This window comes from Mixophyes fleayi, chromosome 5 (genome assembly GCF_038048845.1).
Source record: "Mixophyes fleayi isolate aMixFle1 chromosome 5, aMixFle1.hap1, whole genome shotgun sequence".
Lineage (NCBI taxonomy): Eukaryota > Metazoa > Chordata > Amphibia > Anura > Limnodynastidae > Mixophyes > Mixophyes fleayi.
The window spans coordinates 80,724,560-80,750,433 of record NC_134406.1 but is presented as its reverse complement, the minus strand read 5'-3'; the positions used below and the strand labels follow the sequence as shown (position 1 = coordinate 80,750,433).

The following is a 25,874-nucleotide window of genomic DNA, read 5'->3' as shown; positions in this document are numbered from 1 at the left end:
ATGAATATTCGCTACAGAATTTTATGACTATGTCCCTGGTTCACCCTTAATGCTATTTTATGAGGAGAGCACTGCAGCTAACCTGTTCTCTACATGCTGACTGTTCTAAAATGGCACTGAAGAAATCAAGGGAGGACTATAGATATGTATATAGCATGGGTTTTGCAAAAACAAAACCTGGAATTACATTTTGCCTCATTTTGAGATCCGAGTCTGGAGGGAAAACTGAGTCAAGACTTGGTTTTACTCGGATCCCAAACGTCGGATTTTAGCCGGAATCCTCATCTCTAGAGAGTATAGACATATTCTGGTAACACTAAGTGAAATAAATATTATGGCTCTTACACATTAGGTGAATCACAAGAACTTTACCTGTCATGAATTTAGCTGAACTTAACATGCAAAATGAATGTCTGTTTATAATTAATCCCTATGGTGTATGCATTCTCTATACACGGTGAATAACTCATGGCTACTCCAATGACACAAGGTTCTCACATCGGCTTCCATCTCCATCATATTTCTGGTCCCCAACCACTCACTGCAAGCATTGTGAATGACAACCCTGCTCCGATTTTTCTCACCATGACACTGATAGCACGGTCGGTGGTGGAAGGTGGAGGGGCTCAGTGTGCAAGTGGTGCCTTAGGCTGAACACACAAAAAATAGAACATGTTGTAATCCAGGTGAATCCAGCACTTGATTATAGAGCACTTGTCTACTATAGAGGCCAATGATGCTAGATGCACCATGGGAATGTTCCGCTGATTCTGCACTTTATTTGTAAATTCACATTTCACATAATTCACTATGAAAAGAGCTGGACCAACGATGGTCAATTCACTCTACTATGTGGTATAGTTGGCGTAAGTTTTAAAGCCAAATTCCTCCAGTGAAACAAAATTTTGAGACCAAATTTGGAGCGAAGTAAATATTTTGCAGAATAGTTCTGAAAATTTAGTTCATCTTTACGAGTATTGTATATTAAATTCAGAGATTGTTATTTGCACAAATGTACACACACATAAAAAGTACATTGTATATCTATCATCCTCATGAGTTCAAGTAAGTTCCTGCATAAAATTTGTTTTCTGTTTCCTGAGCTTATTAAATGTTAATGAAAAATGTTGTTAAAAAATGGGTTTGCAAAAAAAAAAATATTGTTGGACTACACCTACATAGTAATAATTTATATGCATCCATATTGCTTTCCAACATAAATGTTGTAATTATTAATATGAATCAGATGTAACTAGTTGTAGATTTACCCAGGGGGTACTGTAGGCTTACTTCCCTGGAGGTACAATATTAAAAGAAAAATCCTCAGCCAGACCTGTTACTTCTATCTTCCAATCTAATGAAAAGGAGGGCATCAATTCTAATGGATGCAATAGTGCAGTGTAAACATAGAATGCATTATTTATAGCAAAATAAAAAGGACATAAAACATTCAAACAAACGTATTACACCACAATTAGCAGGCATATATGTGAAAAAAAAACAAAACATAATGGGCCTGATTCATTAAGGATCTTAAATTAAGAAGTTTCTTATTTAAGTCTCCTGGACAAAACCATGTTACAATGCAAGGGGTGCAAATTAGTTTTAAATATCAAAGATCAACTATCAAATATCAAATATCAACAAATATCAACTTTAGATTTCAGTGTACAAATAAGATATCAAGTATTTGTGTGCTACATGAAAAAACAGTCAATATTTAACTTATGTGCACAACAGAAAACTAATTTGCACCCCTTGCATTGTAACATGGTTTTGTCCAGGAGACTTAAATAAGAAACTTCTTAATTTAAGATCCTTAATGAATCAGGCCCAATATGTTGATTATTCAGTTTGTTTGTAAAGCTGCACTGAAAGTAGCTCTTAGTGCTAAAATATAAATGTAAAAGTTTGCAGATGAAGCGAATGGTTACCAGTCTGTTTATATGAAGAAATGCGTCAGACTTATATAATATCATTACCTTTAGGAGTGATTGGAACCATATTATTTGGAAAACTACACACAGCTTAACATTATCAGCAGAATTTTTAGGACTGGTTTGCAATTTCTAGATGCCACTTCATTCTTGAAAATGTAATATGTCTGCATACTACTGTAAACTTATCCTATAATGTTTTTAAAAGAGTGTCTTATGTAAGTAGCAAAATAAAAACCATTCACCATGGCTTTATTGCAATATTCAGTGCTCTGGATTAATCAAACGTTTTATTGACTTGACCAAGTTTACGCTGTGTATCTATGTAATCATTCTTCAGATGCAATGTGTTTAATTATTTCACCAACGTTTTAGATCTGGGGCTTGATTCATTAAGGATCTTAACTTGAGAAACTTTTTATTTCAGTCTCCTGGACAAAACACATTTTACAATGCAAGGGGTGCAAATTAGTATTCTGTTTTGCACATAAGTTAAATACTGACTGTTTTTTCTGATGAGCATGCAAATTCATGTGTACATACCTACACAATTTACCTTCATATCTGTGGTCTTCATCTATCATAACCATCTGCTAAAAATACTTTGTTCCATCGTTGATAGTTTATAACAGTTTTTAAAACCAAATCAACAGATGCAATGTGTTTTTCCACAAAAAAACATGCTCGTGGGAGCACACACACCACTGCAATATGTTACCAAATAGTCGTGAGTCATGTGATCTGCATGATAATTACATTAGCGTGTACCCAGCTTTAATAAGCAAGAAGCAATTTCACAAGTCTGCAGACTCCCATTTCCATGTAGTTCTCCTGTCTCTCTAATACACTGTGCCAAGTTTAATTATAATGTGCTTTGAAATATAGCCCATTGCAGTGTATTAGAGAAGTATGTGTCCTGCAGGATTTTTAAATAAAAATAATTTCCATGCATACTGAGATCAAGTAGGTTAGTTGCGCCTAGTTTGCTCCCAGTACTGAAATCTGCAACGGAGGGCTTAAATCAATGCTCTCTATAATTAAAGACAAGCATAGAGAGAAAGTACCAATAATTCCAGTGAAGTATGTTTTACCTATTTTATTTACCAAAAACATTTTTTTTACATTATTTTTTAGTAACCTTCCTTGAAATTATTTTACAGATGACAATTAAGTAGCACTACGGTAAAATAACTTTAAAACAAGTAAAAGAAAAATCTGTAGGAGGACTTTGAAACCAGAGCTCTGACATGAGCTCCTGTTTCAAACAGATCAAATTTACTGTTTTAATTAAAGGCCCATAGGAATGCAATACTGCTATAACAGTTACAGGGAGATGTACAATCTCTGAAAGATTGTCTTGTAAATGACCCACAGAAAAAAACACTTTTTTTCCATATTTAAAAATTAGAGAAACTTGAATTTGTTTGAAAGTTGGTCTTGAACCGGTTCATTGAATTGGCACTAAAGATAGATAAACTACAAATTTGAGCTAAATGTAAGCAGGCTAACAGGTTTCAGTTGGTTCAAGCTTAAATGGCTACATTGTATATGAGTTTTAACAGTTATCCATGAGAATGGCAATCTTAAACTTTGAACTTGAACACAGCAATGTTCACCGTTTATATTTAAAAAACATGTTAAAAACACAAAAAAATTAGCCATTTAATCTGAACTTGCAACACTTCATATTAATGTCTTTTGGTTTAAAAGCAAGCTGCGAACTGGAATTCCAAAATTTGAACTTCAAACAGGAAACCCAAATTTAAGAGGCTCAAGAATCAGGATTGCTCCTTGAACAAATGTGAGGCCCTCAAACTGGCCAAATAAAATTAAGTTTTGAAACAATTATAATAATTCAAGCATCTCAGTTAAGGTTTTCAATATTAAATATGTCTGTTCCATAACGAATAAAACTTACATGTTTATAAATTCATGCTTTTATTATACACCTAAAGGAAAGTTATAGGTTAAAATGCTGGACTGAGATAATGCCATGTCACATGGAGGTCCTGGATTCTGCTTAAAAAATTAAGTCACGGTTGAAAATGGGCAATTCATCCCATTCTCTTTACAATTAGTCAAATAGTTACCTGTAAAATTAATGACACTGTCATGTGAATTAATTTACCTATCCACAGTATATGGTTGTGTGTATATATATATATATATATATATATATATATATATATATATATATATAATGACATAGTAGTTATACATTGAATTTTAAAATTTCATGATGAAAATCAAGTGACACAATCAAGTGCTGTCTAAATCCACCACCAAATAAAAGGTAAATTAAGAGAGTATTTTAAGAGCGATCACAGCAATGTTCTGACATATCTCTACAATTTGTGTATGGGAGTCACACTTCTGTCTATTCACAGTTTGTGATGTAGTAGCAGTATGAAACAAATTACTCGCTGATTTTTGATCTGAAAAGGGTGGAGTTGGCCGAAGATTATTCCTGAGTGGATGGTTACAGTGTATGAGGATGCTTCACCTTCAGAATTCCTGATGAAATAGTCATCTAAACAGAGTGGAGTATAAAATGAATTCAAGATGATCCTAATTCTGGAAGGCCTGTGGAAGGGACAAATCCAAAAATGTGCTAAATTAATTGAAGACTTTGTTGTGTGGGACACTGTAGGTAAATGAAAGTATTCAGATTATCCAGAGAGTGCAGAGTGTCAGGACCAAACAACCTTTGGGGATAAATGTATCAAGCTGAGAGTTTCCAGCGGGTTTGAAAAAGTGGAGATGTTGCCTATAGCAACCAATCAGATTCTATTTATCATTTTACTAAGTACATTCTACAAAATGATAGCTAGAATCTGATTGGTTGCTATAGGCAACATCTCCACTTGACAAATGTTGGGAGGATTGTTTCAAGTGTTAAAAGCTCTTTATGTCAAGAATCCTTTGAATGCTGAAATTATAAATTGTGCTTTACACCATGAACAAGATTATTACATCCTTGTCCAAAATACTTTGACCTGTGCAGTATTTGAATATGACCCGACAGTTGTCCAAAGTACCAGCACAGGATGTGGAATTATTAGCACAACTACAATCAATGTCATCATATGCCATAAATGTAATTGTTTCCAGCATCTCATGACACTTTAGGACTTTATGTTTTTACGTTTGTGAGATGTGTTTTACTCAGTGACAACTGACACATTATTACATTAGGAAATGAGTAGGATCACTGTTACCAGCTAACCATAGCTACCTCACTCTTTATTCATTTCCACAGTAGCCTAATATTGTAAATGTAAAATTGTGGAAAGTACTGCAGTAACAGTTACTTCCCAAGCTAAATGATATCAGTTATCCCCTGCCTTTCCTGCAATGTCCTAGTTTCCAGGAACCTCAGTTCAACCAGAAGTCAAGGAGATTTTTTTTTTTATAATCAAGGAACAGTATCTGACAGTTTGGTGCCAGCAGATTGTATCAGGAAACATGACAAGGCAATCTGCAGCACGCAAATAAAGGATGTTATCATTGTTTTAACTGCAGCAGATAGAATGCTGTGATTTATGGAGGTTATTTAAGTCACTTGTTATAGGTCTTAATAGTTTGCTGCTGTGAAAAGAGAAGTAACCTAGGTGCCTCACAATATTAAGATAATGTATTTACATTAGAGTGTTTGGTTCATAATCATTACCTTAGTATATGAATAATTTCTGATATTTACCTGATTTGCCACATGAAATCTAGAAGTCACTGCTAGACATTGTTTATAATTGTTCCAGTCCGCACGATAATTGAGGAACAACATTTATTAGAATGCTGTACTGCCTTTGCTGATTTTGTGCAGCAATGTAAATGTCATCACAGCACACCTCACAAGTGTGCCGATTTAGGCAGATTACTGTAGTCTCGCTTTGAGATGACTGTCCTGCTGAACCACCAATTGGCAATTTTGCCCCAACTCCTGGAGAGTTGGGAAATACATTCCTGCTCTCAATTGTGAGTGTGTGTGGCACACAGCAATTCAAAGGTATTTTTAGGAAAGGGGATTTAATTGGGTGGGGCCTTGCTCTTCAGAAGCCAAGGTGCCATGCACATGCCCCATGCTGTGGCAGCGGCGTGCATACTTGGTCTGATTTTTAATGTTTGGGAGGTATGTTCTTCTTACAAGAATGAAAACATGTAGGAAGAACTAGGTAAGCTGTCGCTAGTATAAAAAAAAAGCATTCTTTTCTCCTATGAGTGTGATAAGTCAGTGTCAGTTATACTATAGAGAAATAAAATTAGAAAATATAAATCATGATTGTAGTTTCATTTAAAGCCATGTCAAGCCTGTTGGTGTATGTGTGAAGTTCAAAATATGAAATATTGCAATCTGCCACCATCCCTCCCCCCAAAAAAACTGTGATAATGTGAACAGAAGTAGAAATAAATATATATATATATATATATATATATATATATGCATGCATATATATATATATATATATATATATATATGATGTATTTGGGGGCATATATAATATATGATGTATTTGGGGGCATATATAATATATGATGTATTTGGGGGCATACTGTTTGAGTGAAAATTATGGGTTAGAACCATGTGAAAAAACTTTACTATATCTTTCTATGGTATGTCAAATTCATCTGGACACCTAAGCAGATAAATGTTGTTTTCAGTTTAATCAGAGCATTGGTAATTGGCTTCTGACCCTAGTGTGTGGTAGATAACTTATACTGTAAGTTCCACAAGGACAGAAATGTAAATTATTAAACATCCTTTGAAGTGTAATATGCTGGTGCTATGTAAATTAAGAATAATAGTAAAAAATATATTTATACTGCATATTAGAGATGTGCGCTGAGCCTCGTGTTTCTGTTTCAAAACCGTTGTCGGTTTTAGACTGCGTTCGTGTTTCGGATTTGCTACTGATTTTGGCAAAATTCAAGAAATGCTTTGGTTTTTGTATTGCATCTGGATTTAATTAAACATTTTGAAAAATAGGTAAAATAATGCCATGTTGAGCTGTCTTTGCTTCTATAGTACTATTTATAGCATTAACATTTATTTCCAGTCATTTCCAGTCTATTTTCTAATGATCCCTTCACAACGGTTCCAATTTTCACCAATTCTGGCCAAAGTCTGCAGTGGGCTGTCTTGATGAAGGATTTTGTGACTTTGCCATCATTGCATTTACTTTCTCTGATTCAATTAAAAAAATAATAAACTGCATAGTGTTGATATCTCCCTGTCCTTGCACCCAAAACCCCTTTTGCATGTTCAGACTTATTATTATTGTAATTGAATAAATAAATAACCACACAGACACCAATGTAAAATTGGCAAAAGCTCACAGTTTTTATTTAAGCAAATATGATGGCGCAGAGAGCAATGTGAGTCAGCTAACAACTAATAGCAAAACCAAACAGTGGAAGGTCAGACTGTTATTACACCACTGGTTCAAGGACTTAGCGTAGTAAAATCTTATGAGCAAAAACCGATAGCACGGAGATAGGATAAATGAGGCCAAGAGCACCCCCACATCCACTCAGGAGGCAGCAATAATTGAATTACAGCCGTGCACCCTGGTTGCCTGTTACTACCCGGGATACAGCAACGGTGTGATGCGTCCCAGAGAGAGAGCACCCCTTCTTGGGGATCGCCTCTGCTGCAATTCTCGGGCAGTCCCCATTACCCCAGGGTTGGACGAAGCTTACCGCGGTGCAATGATTTTTTTGACCTCCCTTCCTCATAAATATTTGAGTCCCATGGTTTGATTCAGAAGGGCAGCATTACGGCACAAAACATATAAGGAAAACAATGTAGGAAAGCCCTGCTTTTGGTTAACGATGAATGCTCTGGCAAATTATTGTATGCTTAATCTTTGAATTTTTTTAGTATGGGTGCAGACCACCTTCGTCTATTTACTTTAATCTCCAAAATGTCTAACTCTATTCATTCATACCACTGTTCCTCCAATGGCATTTGCCTATTACTTTAGCTTCACTGTCTATGATGGATACACTGTTACATTCAAAATGTATTGTGTGCCTAATCTTTGAATTTTTGTAGAATGGGTGCAGACCATCTTCGTCTATTTACTTTCAAAGTGTCTAACTCTATTCATTCAGACCACTGTCCATCCAATGACCTCTGGCTGTTAATTTAAATACATCCACGCTGTCCAGCTGCCTGTCCCTAGGTGGGATGCAGTGGCACTGTGAGGCATCCTGGTTGCTCTGGCATCAGAGTGAGTACACCCCTTCTTGGTTTATCCCGGGGTTGGACGAAGCTTACCCAGGGGCGATGATTTTTACGCCCTCCTACCAACATAAATGTTTAAAGTCCCCTGGTTTGATTCAGAAGGGCACGATTATGGCATAGATGTACCTCACTCCAAGGACAATGCCATCTTTACTTGCACCATTTACCATTGTGCCCTCTTATCATCGTTTAAATGTCTACTAATGGATCTGTATGTAGTTGTCCAATCTTAATGAAGAATTTTGAAAATCTGCCACCAGTGCATTTGCTTTCTCCGATTCAGTTAAAAAAAAAAATAACCATACTTTACGGTTCTCTAACTCCATCACATAGCCTGAATCATCATCCATTAAATCTCCATCTATACATGTGTTCTTTGCCAGTTCCAAAATCTGTCCTGTGAATTTCTTAGAATGTGGACCTTCAATTGCATTGTCAAGACATGTTTTAGGCAAACAAATCTGCACCAATGGAATTATTATACATACCTACATGTGTGGGAAGGGCAACTATGGGCTTATTTGAACTGTCTCTTTTACATATTTCTTACACTTAACTAATAGAACATATCAATATTTTTTATATACTATCCATATTTTAATACATGGGTCTTGGGGACCACTTCCTTTGCAAGTCTCGGACAGTCCCCTTTACCTCGGGGTTGGATGAAGTTTAGTATGGGTGCAGGCCACCTTAATTTCTCAGCATCCCCATTTATTTATATAATGGCAAGAATCCCCAACTTCAGATTTCACATAATCTGAATCGCTCATATCTACTACATACACACAGGCATTTATTTGTCCTGTTTTCATTCTCATATAGAATGTAGAGTCAACATTACAGCACAAATCAAACATTCTAACTTGTACTGGACTGAAGACAACAAAGTACTATTTGGTTATTAGTTACTGTGCATTTATGTTCCGTAGAAACCTTGGCCAAGGCCAACAATGGCCAGCAGTTTATATTGCAGCATAAGAAGTGGTTGAAATGGACATTTAGAATTGGCGGTATGGAAATTAGATGTGGTGAATGAAAAATGTAATAGGAACCTAAGTGAATGAAATTTGATAGTTTTACAATGAAGGCAGTAGTTGAAGTGGAAGTATGGCATACCACCAAATACACCCCCATGTCGACCACTGAGAATAGATGTACTATTATGGAGTTTAAGACATATAGCTGCAGATTAAATGATGACACACTATCACTGATATTGAGAATACTATGGAGTTTCTATTCTTTATAGTAATTATTAGAAATTTGTGAATAGATGTTCGCATAACCAAAAATAACCAAAAATAATATATTAACTTGAATTTTTATGACATGTATTAATTGCTGAAGCGAACAGCACAAGGGGAAATGCTGACAATTATCTCTCTTCTACTAGTGATGCTCAGAAATTTGTGGAGAAATTTGAAGGTGCATTGGGGAAGGGAAAAGGAAAAAAATTCTATGCGTACAAAGTGATGATGCTAAAGGTATGTAAGACTGGTAAAGCTGACTTTAAATAGAGGACAGTGAAGGTCTCCATATCCATTTGGTCCCAGCCATGATATTGAATATTGAATGTAGAGCATTCCCTCATTTTTATGATATGAGCATGTTTTTTAATTATTGTTATTATGATTAATATTATTTATGAAAGTATTTAGATCGATATGTCATTTACATCATTGTCTAATGTTCAGTTATTTTAATTTAAAAAGTTTATTGAAATTGATGATTTCACCATGTCAAATATATTGAGACCTGCTCTTTAATCATTAAATCAATGTTCACATATGGTATTTATGCATCTGACAACTGGACTCCAATAATATACATATTGATATCACATCTCATATCCCACATCTCTTACACAATGTCCAAAAAGGAGCTGGCATTTTGCAGGACAAAGAGTCTCAAATAGCAAAGCATACTGTAGCATCTCTATTTATTGCGATCTGTGGGAATCCACCAATCAGTGCAGAGCATTTATGTCACCTAAGTGATTCTAACCTGTCACTCAAACTCTGAGTTCAGCACTGCCCCAGAGTGATAAAGAAACTTCATCTTCCTATTAAATAAATATGCAATTTCTTATTTCATGTATATTTTATATATATAATACAAGTTAACCAGTGCATGATACTCATGCATTCTAGTCAAATCAAGCTACTTAAGGTGTTAAAAAGGTTTGTGTCATGCATTTGGGCCATAGCCCAGGCCTCAACCACCAACCACTCCCCACTGTCACCCCCGGCAACCACCAACCACTCCCAACTGTCACTTCTCCTTTAAGAAATATATATATATATTTTTAAAATCTTTATAAACACTTTTATCAATTAACAAATTAAATTAACAAATTAAAAACATCTTAGTATACCAAATTTCAGCCCTTTCTGAATTTTTTTTTCCACACACACTAAGAATTTAGTAGGTCAGTGTAAAACTCTGCCCAGCAGGTGGCGCTGCAGCTTGGTTTTATTTTTTCCACACACACACAGACAGACTAACACACGCCACTAGACATTTATATTATAGATACATAGCTCAGTGATATTAATGCTTGTAATGCTTGTATTCATCTGCCATCAGGAGAATCAAAGTTTATGATATGAAGGCAACTGCTTATTAAATCTAACTGGTTCTTTCGGCATCAATAGGTTTAGTTGTTATTTTTATTTTATAAAACCTTCAATGTAGCTGTTTTATTACTGGGAATATGCTCCTAAATCATGCTACTCTTGTTCTTATCTCTGTAGCTCTTCTCTGTCAATATCAATGTATTGTAACATGCTACTGTGCTATAAAAAAAACCCTGTATTATCTATAATTAGCTGATTGTGCCTAGGTACCTTAAGGCAGACTAATTGTGATTATGCATAAATTTATACTTATGCAATTTGTACCTGTATGTTTGCTACTTATAATTGTGCTTGTATGAATCACACCTGCAATTTGTAAGTGTGATTTGTTTACTTTGTATTGGTGTGATTTACATACTGACTGTCTGGAGCTGCAGAATTTTTAAATGAATAAAATAACATTTACATTTTTAATTAAGGGTGTGGTCCAAATTTGTTAATAGTCGGTAACATGTAGGTGACATTTAGAGTTTTATTTGTTTGTCATATTTTTCCTAGTTGGCATGGGCAGGCTGGCCTGGAGCAGGGGGGCATCTGCCCCCCTGGGCTGGCCCCATAGTGAGCTACCTTGGTCTGGGTCACTGGGTCACCTTTAAAGTTATCATAGCAAGAAGATGCATGGCACCTGAACCACCAGATGTTTCAGACTGGATTATTTTGGTAAATGATATCTGGAAACTTGAAAGATTCATGTACAAAAGTAAAGAGGCTCTCTGCAAATGTCATAAGATTTGTCATCCCCGGTGTAGATCACAATTTGTTAACCATCCTCAGGAATAATTAAGGGGTGAGATAAATGCAAGTTATGATAACCCCTTTCTATATTTCCACATGTCATCCTTATTGAGTATGCCAGCCCTGCCTGGCAATATGACGCTATAATGCTGATATGAAGCCTTTCCATGATGTTACTGTGCTGAATACTATTAAATTATAGATATATTGAATTTACATATATGTATGGAATTTTATCTTTTAAAAGCAAGTGACTTTTGTTTTCTTATAGCTTTTATGTCCTATTGTAGAAACAAGTTCTCACGGCCTGATTATATCTCAATCAGATATGCAATTAGTTAGAATCCAAATGTACATATTGTTTTGTTATGTGTTTCTAAAACCAATAAAAAATACTTTATAAAAAAAAATTAAAAAAAATGTTCCTAATAGGCTGCTGAGCCAAATTTGCCAGCCCTCCCCTGCTAGTAAGTAAATGACTAGGTTGCTAGTGATATTATATACCAGTAATGTACAATTGAAAGACCCCAATCGTGAAGGCCCACTTTCTTAATTATGATTAATCAATACAGTGCTAAATTAACTAAATTTTATAGGTTGCTTTTATTCATTACTTAACATACCTTTTAGAGAAAGAAGCTTTTATAAGCTGTGTATTGATTTAGTACAGTTCAAATTGAAGGCAAGCTCAGCAGGATCTGAAGGGTAAAAGCTAGAATTGATTGCAGCTTACATAGGCCAACAAGCATTTTAATGTAATTCTAACAAAAAAGATAATGTACACATTTCACAGATATTATAGAATAAAAAAACAAAGGGGGTCTTAGGCAGTGTAACCACCAAAATTCAATTGCTGTGTTACCTAACAGCAATCAAGTCTCTCTTACTTCTGGGCGGTGATTCACAGATCTTACAGTGAATAAAAAAATATTTACTAAGGGATGGATATCCAATATTAACATTGCTGTTATGAAAAAATACTCTTGAAACCACAGGAGCAGAGGCTAATTGAGCTTTGTGTTGCCATAACTTCTGAAGCCAGAAGCCTAAAGGACAACTGTTGCAGAGAGGAGTCAGCAAAGTCCAAGATCAAGGGGGAGGACAAACTCTATTGTTAACTCTCCAAATTCACAGACAAGTGAATGTGGCCCACAAATCCCCAATAGGAGTTACACATAAACAACAAGGGGCATAGATATAAAAATATACACGTGGTGAATGCCAGCTCACAAGTTAATTGATCCTATATAAATGCCTGCAAAGATTCTCATTTGGAAAACTGTGGAACAAATATGTTCCTCAAATTCGCCAGGCATTGTCCTATCTGCATAAACCACACCCAGAGACCACATACCATTACTGATAGGTAGAACTCAGTGTAGCTGCCAGATATCTGGACTGTCCTGTAAAAATCAGGACTGTTGGTGGGCTTGGTGGTGGTCATAATTGTGACACTGTAAATGTCGGAACTTAGCCTGCCGACACTTACATTATGCCGACAGGTTAATAATGTGTACATTGTGATTGGCAATATGCATAATGTTGCCAGTCACAATGCTGACATTAAAAGACCAATGTCCACGGGTCCGCCTGCTATACCCCAGCACTGATGACATTGGTCTTTTCATGTCGGCATTCTGATTGGTGACATTGTGCATGTTTCAAATCACAATGTACACATTGTCAACCTGTCAGCATAATGTAAGTGTCGGCATTTAGCCTGCCAACATTTTTATGCCGGCAGGTTAAGTGCCGACATTTACAGTCTCACAAATATGTTCCCTACCCGGTGGGCTATACTATGTTTACTATAAGTCTACACATTGTCTGTGCACCTATCTTCTGTACAGTATTTGTAGGCAAAGTGTAACATAGATATAATAGCAGCATAGATATCTGTGGCATATAAAACAGGTGCATAGAACAAAAGTAAGTTAGTAAAGACAATGGTCAAACCTGTCCTTAGGAAAATGGAAAAAAATCCTCTGGCTCTGACCTATACCTTAGATGACAGCCAATATATAAAACATATATAAAATATATCTTTACTATTTCAACATAAGACATACATAATAATGTTTAATAAAAAAGAGAAAGAAGTGTAATTTGTTAGGGACACTCCAATGATGTATTCTGTATGTGTTACAAATTACACATGATCCTGTAAAGTCAGCAAAATTGTATATTATATATATGAGGAACAGAACACTCATTAGCAATGTTTTGAGAAAAAGCTGTATTAGTGCTGGCCAACCAAGAACACAATCCATAATATAAAGCTTTTCCTGAAACTGCATATTATAGTGGTCAGTCCACTGTGTCTCTTCACCGTGCTTAGTTAGAAAGCTAGGGATCTCAAATCAGCAGTCTAACACACAACATAATACCATATAAATAATCATCAATAAAAGAAAAAATAATAATATAATATATTAGTGGCTGAGAGGTGACATTTTTTTTTAAATCAAACACTAAATGGGCACTAAGAACAAAAGGAATAGACATATGCAAATGTTGATTCGATTACAAATACCGCAGCTCTTAGTAGTTTAGTATTCTTACATGACTAAAATTATAGAGCATTAATATATTTGCATTTAAAAAGTAGAACATTTATAAATACGGTATAATTACATTTAATGCATGAACCCATTTAAAAGATAGCAAGTGGAGCTGCAGAAACTCATTGAATATAATTAAGACACTGTTACATTGTAACACTGTCACAGCAATAATCAAATAGTTGCTTGGCAACAAAAGCCTTTTGCGAGTTATTCAAATCCCATTAAAACTGAAAGAGTATAGTTAATGTGCAAGGATATAAAGCATATCTTTTCAACTACAACAATATGATTATACAAGAAATACATAGATTTAACACAAGGTATCTGTCAATTAATAGCCTATTATCTATTATAAAATGTATTATTTTAAACACAGTACAACGTCAAAATAATACGTCTACAAAATGCAACTTTATTTTTTTTAAGCAAAATATATTATTGAGTTTTCATATGACATGGGAATAGGAAATGTGAAACAGAACAAAAGAATGGGGAATCAGAAGGTAGGGTAGGTTGCAACATCCAAGCATTAATGAACAATATACATTTCTACAAGAGCAGCTTAATCGAGCTGACGAATTACATAGGGATCAATATCAAGTATGTAGGGTAGTGAGATTTTGTTGCACAAGAGGGGAGAAGGGCGAGATAAAAAGAGGGTGGTTCGAGGGAGGGATACAGGGGAGTGTTAGTAGAGGTAAGGAGGAGGGACTCAGAGGAAAAAAGAGAAGGTAAAGAGATAGAGATGGAGGGAGAAATTGAGCTCTCAAAACACAGCACAATTAAGAAGGGGGCAAGATGAGAATCTCATAAGGCAAAATATGTAGTCCAAGCTTACCAAACTGACCAAAATCGGTTTTGGCGCTCATGGATTATGCTGGTAATGTGTTAAAATCTATGTATCTGCCAAACATTTTTGATGAGGGTGACACTGGATGGGGGGGTCAGGCTTTCCAATTCTGGGTGATATGGCCAGGCAGATCCCAGGTCAATTTATGGGTGTCAGGTGGGTGACGGGGCAAAAGATAGTAGGACATATTCAACAGCATTTGGAGCTGAGTAAACTTATGTATAAGATCTGCCACCGCGCACCAGAAGGGCTCGATTTTAGGGCAGCTCCACCAAACATGGGACAGAGTACCCCGCTATCCGCAGTTATGCCAATAAAGATCTGAGATTTACATTTACCATTCACATATAACTGGAATAATGCTGAACTCTTATCACTGTATTTTGTGCATGTCATGCACAAAATAACCCAACACATTACATTTCAAAGTTGTTTTGTTGTATGGGTTGAAATAGCAGAGTTAGGTTTATTGTAGCTCAACCTTTCAGTTGGTAACTGCAACAAGATGAGTGTATATATAATGCCGTTTAGAGCAATTAAATACAAAATGAAAACTCCAGAGAGGTAAATGGAACAAGTGGCCCCTTAGTGTGAAATTTCAGGCAGATTGGCTAATTTATGCTTTAATTATTTACCAGTGAAAATAGGAGCTTGGAATGGAACTCTGGCTCAAACTTTAGCTGTAGTGATAAGGATTATGCTACTGCCCAATTTCAACAGTTATAGAAAGTCTGTGGAATTGTTCTCTAGTGATGCAGCAGAGTTAACAGTTAAAATCAGTTAATTGAGTCACAGCAAAGCAGTCTACACTTATGTACTGACTTGGTGAGTCCACTTATCTGACTCATACGTTCATTCACAGATTCAGGGGTAATATAGATGTGAATGTGGCAAACTAATTCCAGGCAGGCTTCTTTTCCTGAGGCTGTTAACCTGGGCTGCCAGCTGTCAGCCATTTTTTGTGGCTCTCACTTTTCCTGACAACCTCCATAATATTAACATTATTAACATTTATTTACATAGCATACACGTATTCCGTAATGCTTTACAATTAGGGACAAAAACAATAATAAAACAAAACTGGACATTAACAGCCAAAGTGGTAAGAGAAGCCTGCTCACAAGCTTTCAATTTATAGGGAGATAGGATATTGATACACGAGGTTAAATGTCACTTATCGCACACTGGACCAGCCAGAAGAGAATAACTGCTTAGTGGGTCTATGTGAACCACCCAGGGGTCAGAGGATTTTTTAGAAAGAAGGAGAATAAATATAAGTTTGTGTGAACTATGGAGTATGGTGATGGTAAATGGATAGAATAGTCTAGGGAGGTTAAAAAGGTGGCTAAGGAATTTGGTAAACTTGCCTAAAGGGATGATTTTCCAATAGGTTGTGTGAGGAAAGGAAGCATGTGAGGTCAATGTATACAAGCGTCTCCAGAAGCTTGGAGGAACATGGGAGTTGAATGATTTGATGGTAATCTGTGAGAGATTTTGGTTCAGAATTAGTTTTTTCAGAATAGGGCTAATTACTGCATGCTTGTATAATGAGGGAAAAGAGTGAGATTACAGATATTAGTGGGATAAGCACAGCGACAACAGACTGATTTGTGAGGGGATAGGATCAAGCTGACAAGTAGTAGAGTGTGAGAAAAAGAAGAAAGTAGATACTTCCTCTTTATTTGTTGGATAAAATGAAGAGAAGATGCAACAGGGCGCTGGAGACAAATTGGGCAAAATGCTGCTTGGGAAAGAAGATACCATTTTATGTTGAATTTTGTCATTTTGTGATTCAAGTAGGAAGCAAGATCTTGTGCAGTGATGGTTGTCAGATGGTTTTCGGGTAGGAGGGTTGAGGAGAGATTTGATATATTAAAGAGGTGTTTGGGGTTAGAAGAGATGAAAGATTGGAAGAATGTTTGCAATATCCAGAGCTGTTCGATAGGAGTGATAGATAGCAGTATATCTGTGAGGGAGTTTTTTGTTTTGCGAAAGAGATTATTTAAGGCAGCAGGTTTCCTTGGCTGGGGTGTCCTTGCCAAGGCTAAGATTGTGGACAAAAGAAGAAATAGTAGTTGTCGCCACTTGATCAAGAGCTGTTGCTAGTGTTTGAATAAGATCTAGGGCTACCAGAGCAGGACAGGAGAGTGTAGAAATTGTAGCTAATGGGCATTAAGGCAAGTAAGGCAAAAAAAGGAGTAAATGTTCTCCGGGACACCCCATGTTACAATGCAAGGGGTGCAAATAAGTTTATTATTTTGCACATAAGTTAAATACTGGTTGTTTTTTCATGTAGCACACAAATACTTGTTTTATTTTTACACGTAAATGTAAAGGTGATCTAAGGCATGTCCTACACAAACTATAAATCTGTCCCCACATTTTAAATTGACCTCCCCCTCCAATGCAACATGGTTTTGCCCAGATGCAAAGTTACTCCTTTTTTATGCTTTGCTCTCCTTAATGACTCAGGCCCTATATGTTTTAGGGAGTTAAAAATGAATTTGAGTTGTGAGTTTGGCAGTTACTTGGATGTTTATTAGAGTTATAGTGCAAAGAAGTTAATCTAGTGGAGAACATCTGACTGATGATCAGGTGATGGTCCGAAAGAGAATAAGGAATATTAAAGCAATCAGAGACCAAGCAAACTCTGTAGAAAACAAGGGCAGGTCAGGGAGGCAGGGCCATATTTTCCATTGGGCACGATGGGCAGCTGCCCGGGGGCCCCACGGGCAAGGGGGTCCCATAGGCACAGCTCTTAATGAGAATAAATAATCCTGCAAAAGAAAAAAACCTGCAAAAAAAACCTTCAAGGGTCACTGAGCAAGTACATCTATCTATCTCTATCTCTATATATCTATATCTCTATCTGTATCTGTATACATCTATATATCTATATCTATATCTAGGGGCCCCGGTGCCCTGCTTTGACCTGGGGCCCATAATGTTGTTAAGATGGCCCTGCAGGGAGGCCAAGAGAGGTGGTTAGAGAGAGTAGTTTGGAGGCACACGAAGAATGTGTATAATCAATAGATTTGTTTAAAGCACCAGTGACAATGGTGGGGATGAAGAAGGAAAGAAAGAAATTATTGCTATAATGTGACAGACTACATTAAAAAGTATTTACAACAGGTAGATAGTGCTATCAAGCTAAAAAGGAAGGAACAGAAGCAGGAAGCTTAGTGAATGTGGGATAACATAGTGATCTTATTAGATATGGACTACTACTATACATTATGCATGCAATGCAAAATAGTCTTCACTTTTTAAACTCAGCAGAACAATTTAGAAAATGACAAAGGTTTGTTTCAAGCGGCAGTAAAAAAGCTTGATATACATATTCAAGCTGTCAAGAAAAGTGTTTTTCTTGCATATTTATGTAATGCACTATATTATAATTTAGTTGTGAATTTGTGATTGACTTCCTGGGTACGATAAATGATTTATTGTATTTATATATGTATACTAAATTATAATATTATAAACAATGGAATATACTTTGAGCCTCTACTAAGTATATTCATAGCTTAATGTCATTCTTACTCATTTATGAATAATGGAGAACGTAAAGGAAAAATATGGTGTGGCTCAGTGCTCACAGTAAGTCATATTCTGAAATTCTATGAATTATGTAACTAGAGTATGTATTTAATTTGTATGCAAAGAGTAACCTCAAAACATGTACAGAACACATTGTGACTAGAGAAAAGAAAAGATCACTTGGACAATGATACATCATAGAGCTTTATTACAGTAACTCCAATGCATATTGGTGGCTTCAATTTTTTGATGGGAATCACAAAAATGTTACCATAAAACAACTAGGGACCATGGATACGTACAATACTGGTGGGAGGGGTATGTGGCATCACTGAAAAGTAACCCAAGGGGCAAAAAACTTAATCTATATTCTATTGCACTTCATATGTACTCAGTAAACAACTCCAACCCACTTTCATGATGTTATTGTTTTAATGTGCAAGATACACATTTCTGTGCTGTGCATACACACCAAAATGTATGCATTTGTCCTTATCCAGTTTTTAGAATGGAATCTTACACTTATAACTCCTTATGCCCAGAGAAGAGGACAGGAATGAAAGAGGTGGTCAAGTGTAGGCCGAGTGCAAGTAATTGCTAAGTAGGCTTGGACACAGATGTATGTACCGTGGGTGAAGGGGTTGTTGTCCGGACTGCACCCGGAGGTGAAGGAGACACGGAAATTGAATCCCCCCAAGCCCCCACAGCGCTCCCAAAAGCCCTTACCATGCTCTGAAAATAGCTGAGCAGAGTCCTCCTCTGAACAGTGCCAGACGACAGAAGAGGCCACCTCTGTGCTCTTATCAGAGTAGAGCGGTGGGCTCAAGAGGTTAAAGTGAAATTAAAGGGTCTCTACCCAGGTTTGCTATGCGGTCCAGCAATTAACTGTTCCACCCTTGCCAGAGCTGGAGGACTGCTGCAGCCATACGCAATGATGATAAACAAATCTGATTGGCTGATTGCATATTGATCCCTGCACCTGATACTAATTCATTAATTTGCATCACTGCTATATTGTATAAAGCCACACTTGTCTTTTCCATTACTTAACTGACACACCCATTTTAAAAGGGAAAACAAAATTTTTGATTTGTAGTTATATTTTATGTTTGCGCTTTGTATTTGTGTTTGTATGCAATTACATTTTATATGTAACATGTGACTTTTGCTTTTATTAATTACACTGTCCAGTCACTATTCTCTTTTTTGTATATATTCCTTACAATACTATATTGTGGACACATAGAGTAATGATACTTTTGCACTTTCTATCTCTAAGCTACCTCTACACTCTCTCTGCACTTTCTCTACCCTATTGTGCAGTGAAAGTATACACACACTTGTTACATGTGACGTGCACGTGGTGCAAACACTAGTGTTGTACAACATTTTGAGATAGGTCCAACTGAATATATACATCTTTTCTTGCGTATGTCTGGGGTGTAAATGTGTCCAGCTCAGTATGAGCCCTACAAAGTTATTATTAATAGAAATGTTGAAAGCACCAAACAGAAAAACTATTGATATATAACAATGCATTGATTAGGAAAAGTTCAATTGTTTATAATTATTTTCTTCCAGAAATGGATCAAATTTAAAAGGGACTTCGACAATTTTAAAACAACATGCATACCATGGGAAATGAAGATTAAAGAAGTTGAAAGTAGGTGACATTTTGAATAAAGTTCCTTCAAGAGACAGCACATTTGACTAAAATTCCTTTGACACATACTAGTGTCACACACTTTGTTTTATATATTTTGCTATCTATAGTACCAAAACAGTTAGATATAACACATTTCCTCTCTATAACATACAGGATTTCTTATAGGCTATATTGCAATTATGTTTTTCATTTCCTTTCCATTTACTTTTTGCACTTTTAAGACTAGTTATATAATATGATTTCATCTTATTAGTTTGTTCATTTTATTAGTTTGTTCATTTTATTAGTTTTGCTGTTTTACCTTTTCTAAGGTCATTTTGGCTCATCTGTTGCCTCATATTTTATATTCCTGAGATGGATGTATGGAGTGAACCTAGTGCTATTTGGTCTAATATTTGGACTTGTTGTAATACCAGAGGTATGTACTTAACAGTGTTTTCTTTTTTGTGATTTTCTTTTTTTGTGGTTAGTCATAGCAACCATTAATAACATATATACCTTTACTATTAGTTTAATAGACAGATTATTTGAACTACATGTTATAGGCAATATTGGAAGGGACTATAAACCCCTAGAACTGCTTCACAAAGTCTTTGTAGATAGCAGCCCCCTTTCCATGGAACACAATATGTTCCAAAAGTACTCAATGCCACCAGGATCTTAACTCATGGCAGTAGCAGTTTATGAAACACAATATTGCTGGTGGGGTCGACAGGACACAGAAAGGAGATAGCAGACTGCAACAGGAATAGCAGGATAAAGTCCAAAATACAGGCCTAAGGCTGCGTACTAAAGTAAGGTCAAAAGGCAAATTAAAAAGGTAAAATTAATAGAATAATCCATAATACAGGCTGAGGTCAAGGCAGGCAGAGATCAGTGCAAAATCCAGTCAATAGACCCAAAAATGTATATGCCAATGGTGCTTCATCTTATGTTCTGAATGGCAAACTAGCTAAAACATCAAGCAGGTTGAGCAATCTGGCCTATCACAACCCCTTCTTTTATTTTGGTCGTTTGGATGGCGGTTTTCGAAACCAAAGCTTAGTAAATTAGTGTTTGTATGTTCATCATTGTTAAAATTGGGATGGTAATTTGTAAAAGTGGTGGTTTTTAAAAATGTCAATTATGGCCATTTTAATGGCAATTTAGCATCTAGTACATCGTCCGAAGGGAGCCACAGAATGTAAAATATTTTTCAGCAACCCTTCTACTTTGTACATTCTGCGGCTCCCTGCATTACTCATTGAACACCCCTAATAATAGTACACTCCCAGAAAATCACATGACTTTCTGTGTGCCGGCTTCTGCATTCATCGCGATTCTGGGAAGTAGTGATTTGAAAGCTTCGCTGTTAACATCTTTTTATGATTGACAGCTTCTGCCTTCTGAAGTCGGGTAAGTCCTTGTCGGTCTACTCGTAGTCGGGGACACGTACCCAACCCCTGTGTGCAGTTATCTGCATTTTTCTTGCTGAATTTACCTTTTTACTCAGGTTCAACTAAAAGGAACATCTGAGAAACATGATAAACAGCTATTTTTCAATGTTTTTAGTATTTGAAAGGACACCAAAAAAGAAAAAAAACATTTATATTGATTTGTGCCTGGAAGTAAGAAGGGTATGAAGTTATATATAGACATAGTAATAATAAAATTCCAAACTTCATTCCAGCATGTTTTTCACTTTACTGTCTTCTTTCTACTAACCAGATTTTAATGGGATTACCGTATGGAAGTATACCACGAAAGACAGTGCCTAGAAGTGAAGAAAGAACTGCCATGGATTTCTCCGTACTTTGGGATTTTGAGGTACTGCATAATGTTTTATATTCTGCTATTCTTCGGGGAGGGATTGTGAAATAGTCTGGCAAAAGTCATTTTCTTGTGTTTTATTGCCTATTAGAGCACTTCTTTCAGCATGGTAAGAAAACAATTCCAAAACTATTCTGAGGTCTAAGCAATAACACCTAAATTAAATGATGTTGTGAATTAATTTGTCAAGTTAATAACATCCCTAACATTTAGATTTCTCTCCGGAGGCTTGGCAAATCGTCTCTGCTAAATATCATAGTACAATATAAAACTTTAAGTTCTTCAATTTATAGCAAGATCACTGGATAAAATAAAAAGTTTTAAAAAAATGATAATTAAACTCATCTATTCGTATTTTACTTTGCAGGGTTATGCCAAATATTCCGTTTTGTTCTATGGTTTCTACAATAACCAACGCACGGTTGGATGGTTAAAATTCAGACTGCCATTGTCCTACTTCTTGGTTGGGGTTGGTGTTTTTGGATACAGCCTCATGGTTGTTATCAGAACGTAAGTACTTTGTAAGTGATGTAATCTGTTGCTACTAGTGAGTGTATAACATTTTCTGTCTTCATACAATCTGGAAATGTATTATTAAAGAAAAGTATGCTGCTGGCTTCAAATAATTTCTGCAATACTTTGCTGGTGTTTAGATAAATTTGTTCTTGTTCCTTTGTATGATATTTCCAATGACAAGAGTAAAGGAATATAGAGGATGCTTTCGGCAGTCTTAATATAAAAAGAGGAATTATGGCGTCTCCATTCTCCTGTGATAATATGTTTATTGTACAAGAAAATATGAGATATTTGTACCATAGATTGGCCAAAAAGTGCAAACTCTCATGCAAAGTAAAAGATTCTCCTTTGAGGTGAAATATGGTTCTAACATCTTAATTGCAGTTGTACTAGTTACATACCTATTTGCAAAGGCAAGGACTTGCAACAACAATTGTTTTCTTCTTTGCATTTACAGTAATGTCAGTTAATAGTGTTGTGTGGTTGGCAAATATACAGTACTTTATAGCAAAATTTCTTGCCCTCTCTTTATTTTCAAAGAGATGAATAATAACCTCTCAGCAGACATTAGTTCATACTTACCAACTTGACAAAGTTTGTTTCCGGGAGAGGTGGGCGTGATGGGGGCGCCCCCTCATTTGACAGCGGGGGGCTGGGCCAAACGCCGCGATTCACCGGGAATCACGGCGTTTGGTAGCTAATTCTGCACACTTCACTAGGAAGTGCCCACTGGGTAGATCCGGGATATTGCCATACTCGCCCGGGAGTCCAGGAGACTCTCGCAAAATGCAGGAGTTGGCAAGTATGCATTAGTTATGAACTTAAATGGCTATTTATGATTGTAATGATTGCTACACATTGCCATCTGAGTTGAGGGTTTGAACCTAAGATAGGCAATAATACAGCAACTACTCAGACCCTCTACTATGACCTATTTCATGCAGGCGCGGGCTAGCAAGTTTCAGCCTGGGGGGCGCACAGGCGGCCGCATCACATGTGATGCTGCCAATATTACATCCACGGGGGGGAGGGGGGGGCGGTCGGCCTGAACAGCCGTTAGACTGAGCGGCCCGGGGGGCCTATGCCCCCCTGCCCCCCGGCCCAGCCCGCCCCTGATTCCATGTGGTACAAATTCCCCAGCTCTTGAAATTGCAATTAAATTTACTTTTGCTGTTTGAAATAATTAATGGATATTAAGCAAAACACCCTTTGTATCAATTAATTAATTCAGCACAGGTAGCAGCACTAACATATTAAGTGGTAAGGTCGAGCGCAGAACCTATTGTATCAGGGGGAAGAGGACATCTTGAAGGGTCTGGTTACTGTGTCTACATATTTTCCCAGTCCCTCAGGACTCACACCAGAATCACACCAGATTCTTTACTTGCAACCTCAAATGAGGAATAAATAAGTACAATGATTTTTGGATTCAAATGCAAAATGGAAGTATAAGTGGTTAGCACTCTTGTCTCACAGTGCTAGGTTCATGAGTTTTATTCTGCAATTTATTCCAAACATGACAGGACACACATAAGTTACACAATGAAGGGTTGACATAGAAATAAAAAATATTGTGCTTAAACCTAAGATAGCTGTAGTCTTTTCATATACATTTCACCACACCAAGTTAGGTTTTCTATCCATGAATTGTTACTGAAAAAGCTGAAATACTATAATGACATTTTTAGGGAACTGCTTACTAAGGTTTCAAGATCACCAACCAAAATAGGACACTTTTTCTGATTAACTAGATTCAATTTTGGCTCCCTGACTTTTTGATCAGAAGGAAGCAATGGAAATAATATGAAAGGCATCATTGTATGTTTTGGGAAATGGTTGATCCACCTATAAATAAATTAAAAAAATAGATTAAGTGCATAAAATCGATAAATGGCCCACCACTGATTTCTGTCAGGCTCCGTCCCTGCAGTTCTGCTGCTGGGGACAGACGCCTGACTTCTTCTGGCCGCAGGCATCCCCTTGTCTAGCAACGGGACACAGTGCCTTTTCTGCCGCCTACACGCATGCGCAGGTCTGTCCCCGTTGCCTAGCAGCGGGGACACTTCTTGTTAGTCCCGGCGGCCAGTGCCGGCCGCTTCTGCCTATCCGGAGCTGGCTCCCTTATTCTCCAATTAGGAGCTTTTTGCCTCTATTTAAACCTGCCTTTGACACCACAATGGTGTCAGAATAATAGGCTCACACCTGATCTCCAACTTTTGTTCCAGCATTCTGTTCCTTGTATCCTGTTGATTCGGCTTGTTACTGACTACTCTTTGGATCCTGATTTGGCATTGATTCTGCTCCTCTGGTACACTTCGGCTTCCTGAACACTTCCTGGTTACGACCTCGGCCTGTCTGACTATTTGCTGTTCACCTATTTTGCTGGTGACTGTCTCGGAGAACTGCGACCTGCACACCTCTGCGGCCAAATCCATACTTCCTTGCGGAGGTCCCTGATGAACACCAGGGGTGTGTTAGACTCCGTGCCTCCCTGTACAGTCACACCAACACCAGCAGACAGCCTCCATCACATTTCCGTTGTGACAATTTCTCACCAAGCATAGACATAAAAATCTCATGTTGAGTTGAATGTATGTATCTTTTTTGTGTGCACAATACGTATTTCAGTGCCCCACATTCGCACAAAAAAGATTTACACTTCTGTACATATGCAGACTCTCACGCATCTTGCACTTATGACTCTTTATGTTTAGAGAGGTGGTACCGGGAAAAGGGAAGAGGCGTGCAAGTGTAGGCTGAGTACTGTAAAGGTGTGTTCTCGTAACTGTGACAGTCAAACCTGGACAATTATACTGGTGTCAGGATGTGTATCTCTAGCAGATGCTCGACGGCCTGGAGCAAAATTCGCACTAATGATCATAGTGATGTTCAGCAGCATTAGCTAGATGCTTCTCCAGAACTGCCTTCTGATTGGCTTACTGTGGAATACATTCTCCAGATGATTGTGCCTAAAGAATTTGCATAGTGGCTATACAATATGTGTCTGTTTATAGTTTTTACTTTTAAGTCTTGCAACAATTGTGTCAAAGAAGCAAAAGATTTCCAAATCTTTTTTTCCCAAAGCACATTTAATTAGTAGCACTGAAAGCACAACCTCAAGGAAAAATAAATATTTTTCAAGCAATACTCTGGAAATAAACATAGGGGGAACACCACTGTGGGCGTTTCTGGCTACTGCAATAGCCACATTTTATTACAAGCCCTGCAAGTAATTGATTGGAGGAATTTATTTTTGGATTACAGCACTGGACATATTTTAAGAACATTTTTCTATGTCAATAAAAGTTGGTTTGAAAAATGGCTATCTTTTACATATATTACATTAACTTTTAGTAATTTTACTGATGAGACAT

At 36.8% G+C, this 25,874-nt stretch overlaps 1 protein-coding gene across 1 annotated transcript in view; it reads left to right on the top strand.

The window, feature by feature from the left end:
• Window positions 1-25,874, top strand: part of LOC142159454 (transmembrane channel-like protein 2) — a 165,312-nt gene that overhangs the window by 45,165 nt on the left and 94,273 nt on the right. The window contains exons 9-13 of the mRNA XM_075214356.1: window positions 9,578-9,668; window positions 20,091-20,172; window positions 20,487-20,593; window positions 21,883-21,981; window positions 22,352-22,494. Of these exons, the coding sequence (XP_075070457.1) occupies window positions 9,578-9,668; window positions 20,091-20,172; window positions 20,487-20,593; window positions 21,883-21,981; window positions 22,352-22,494 (522 nt within the window). The remainder of the gene's footprint in view (window positions 1-9,577; window positions 9,669-20,090; window positions 20,173-20,486; window positions 20,594-21,882; window positions 21,982-22,351; window positions 22,495-25,874) is intronic.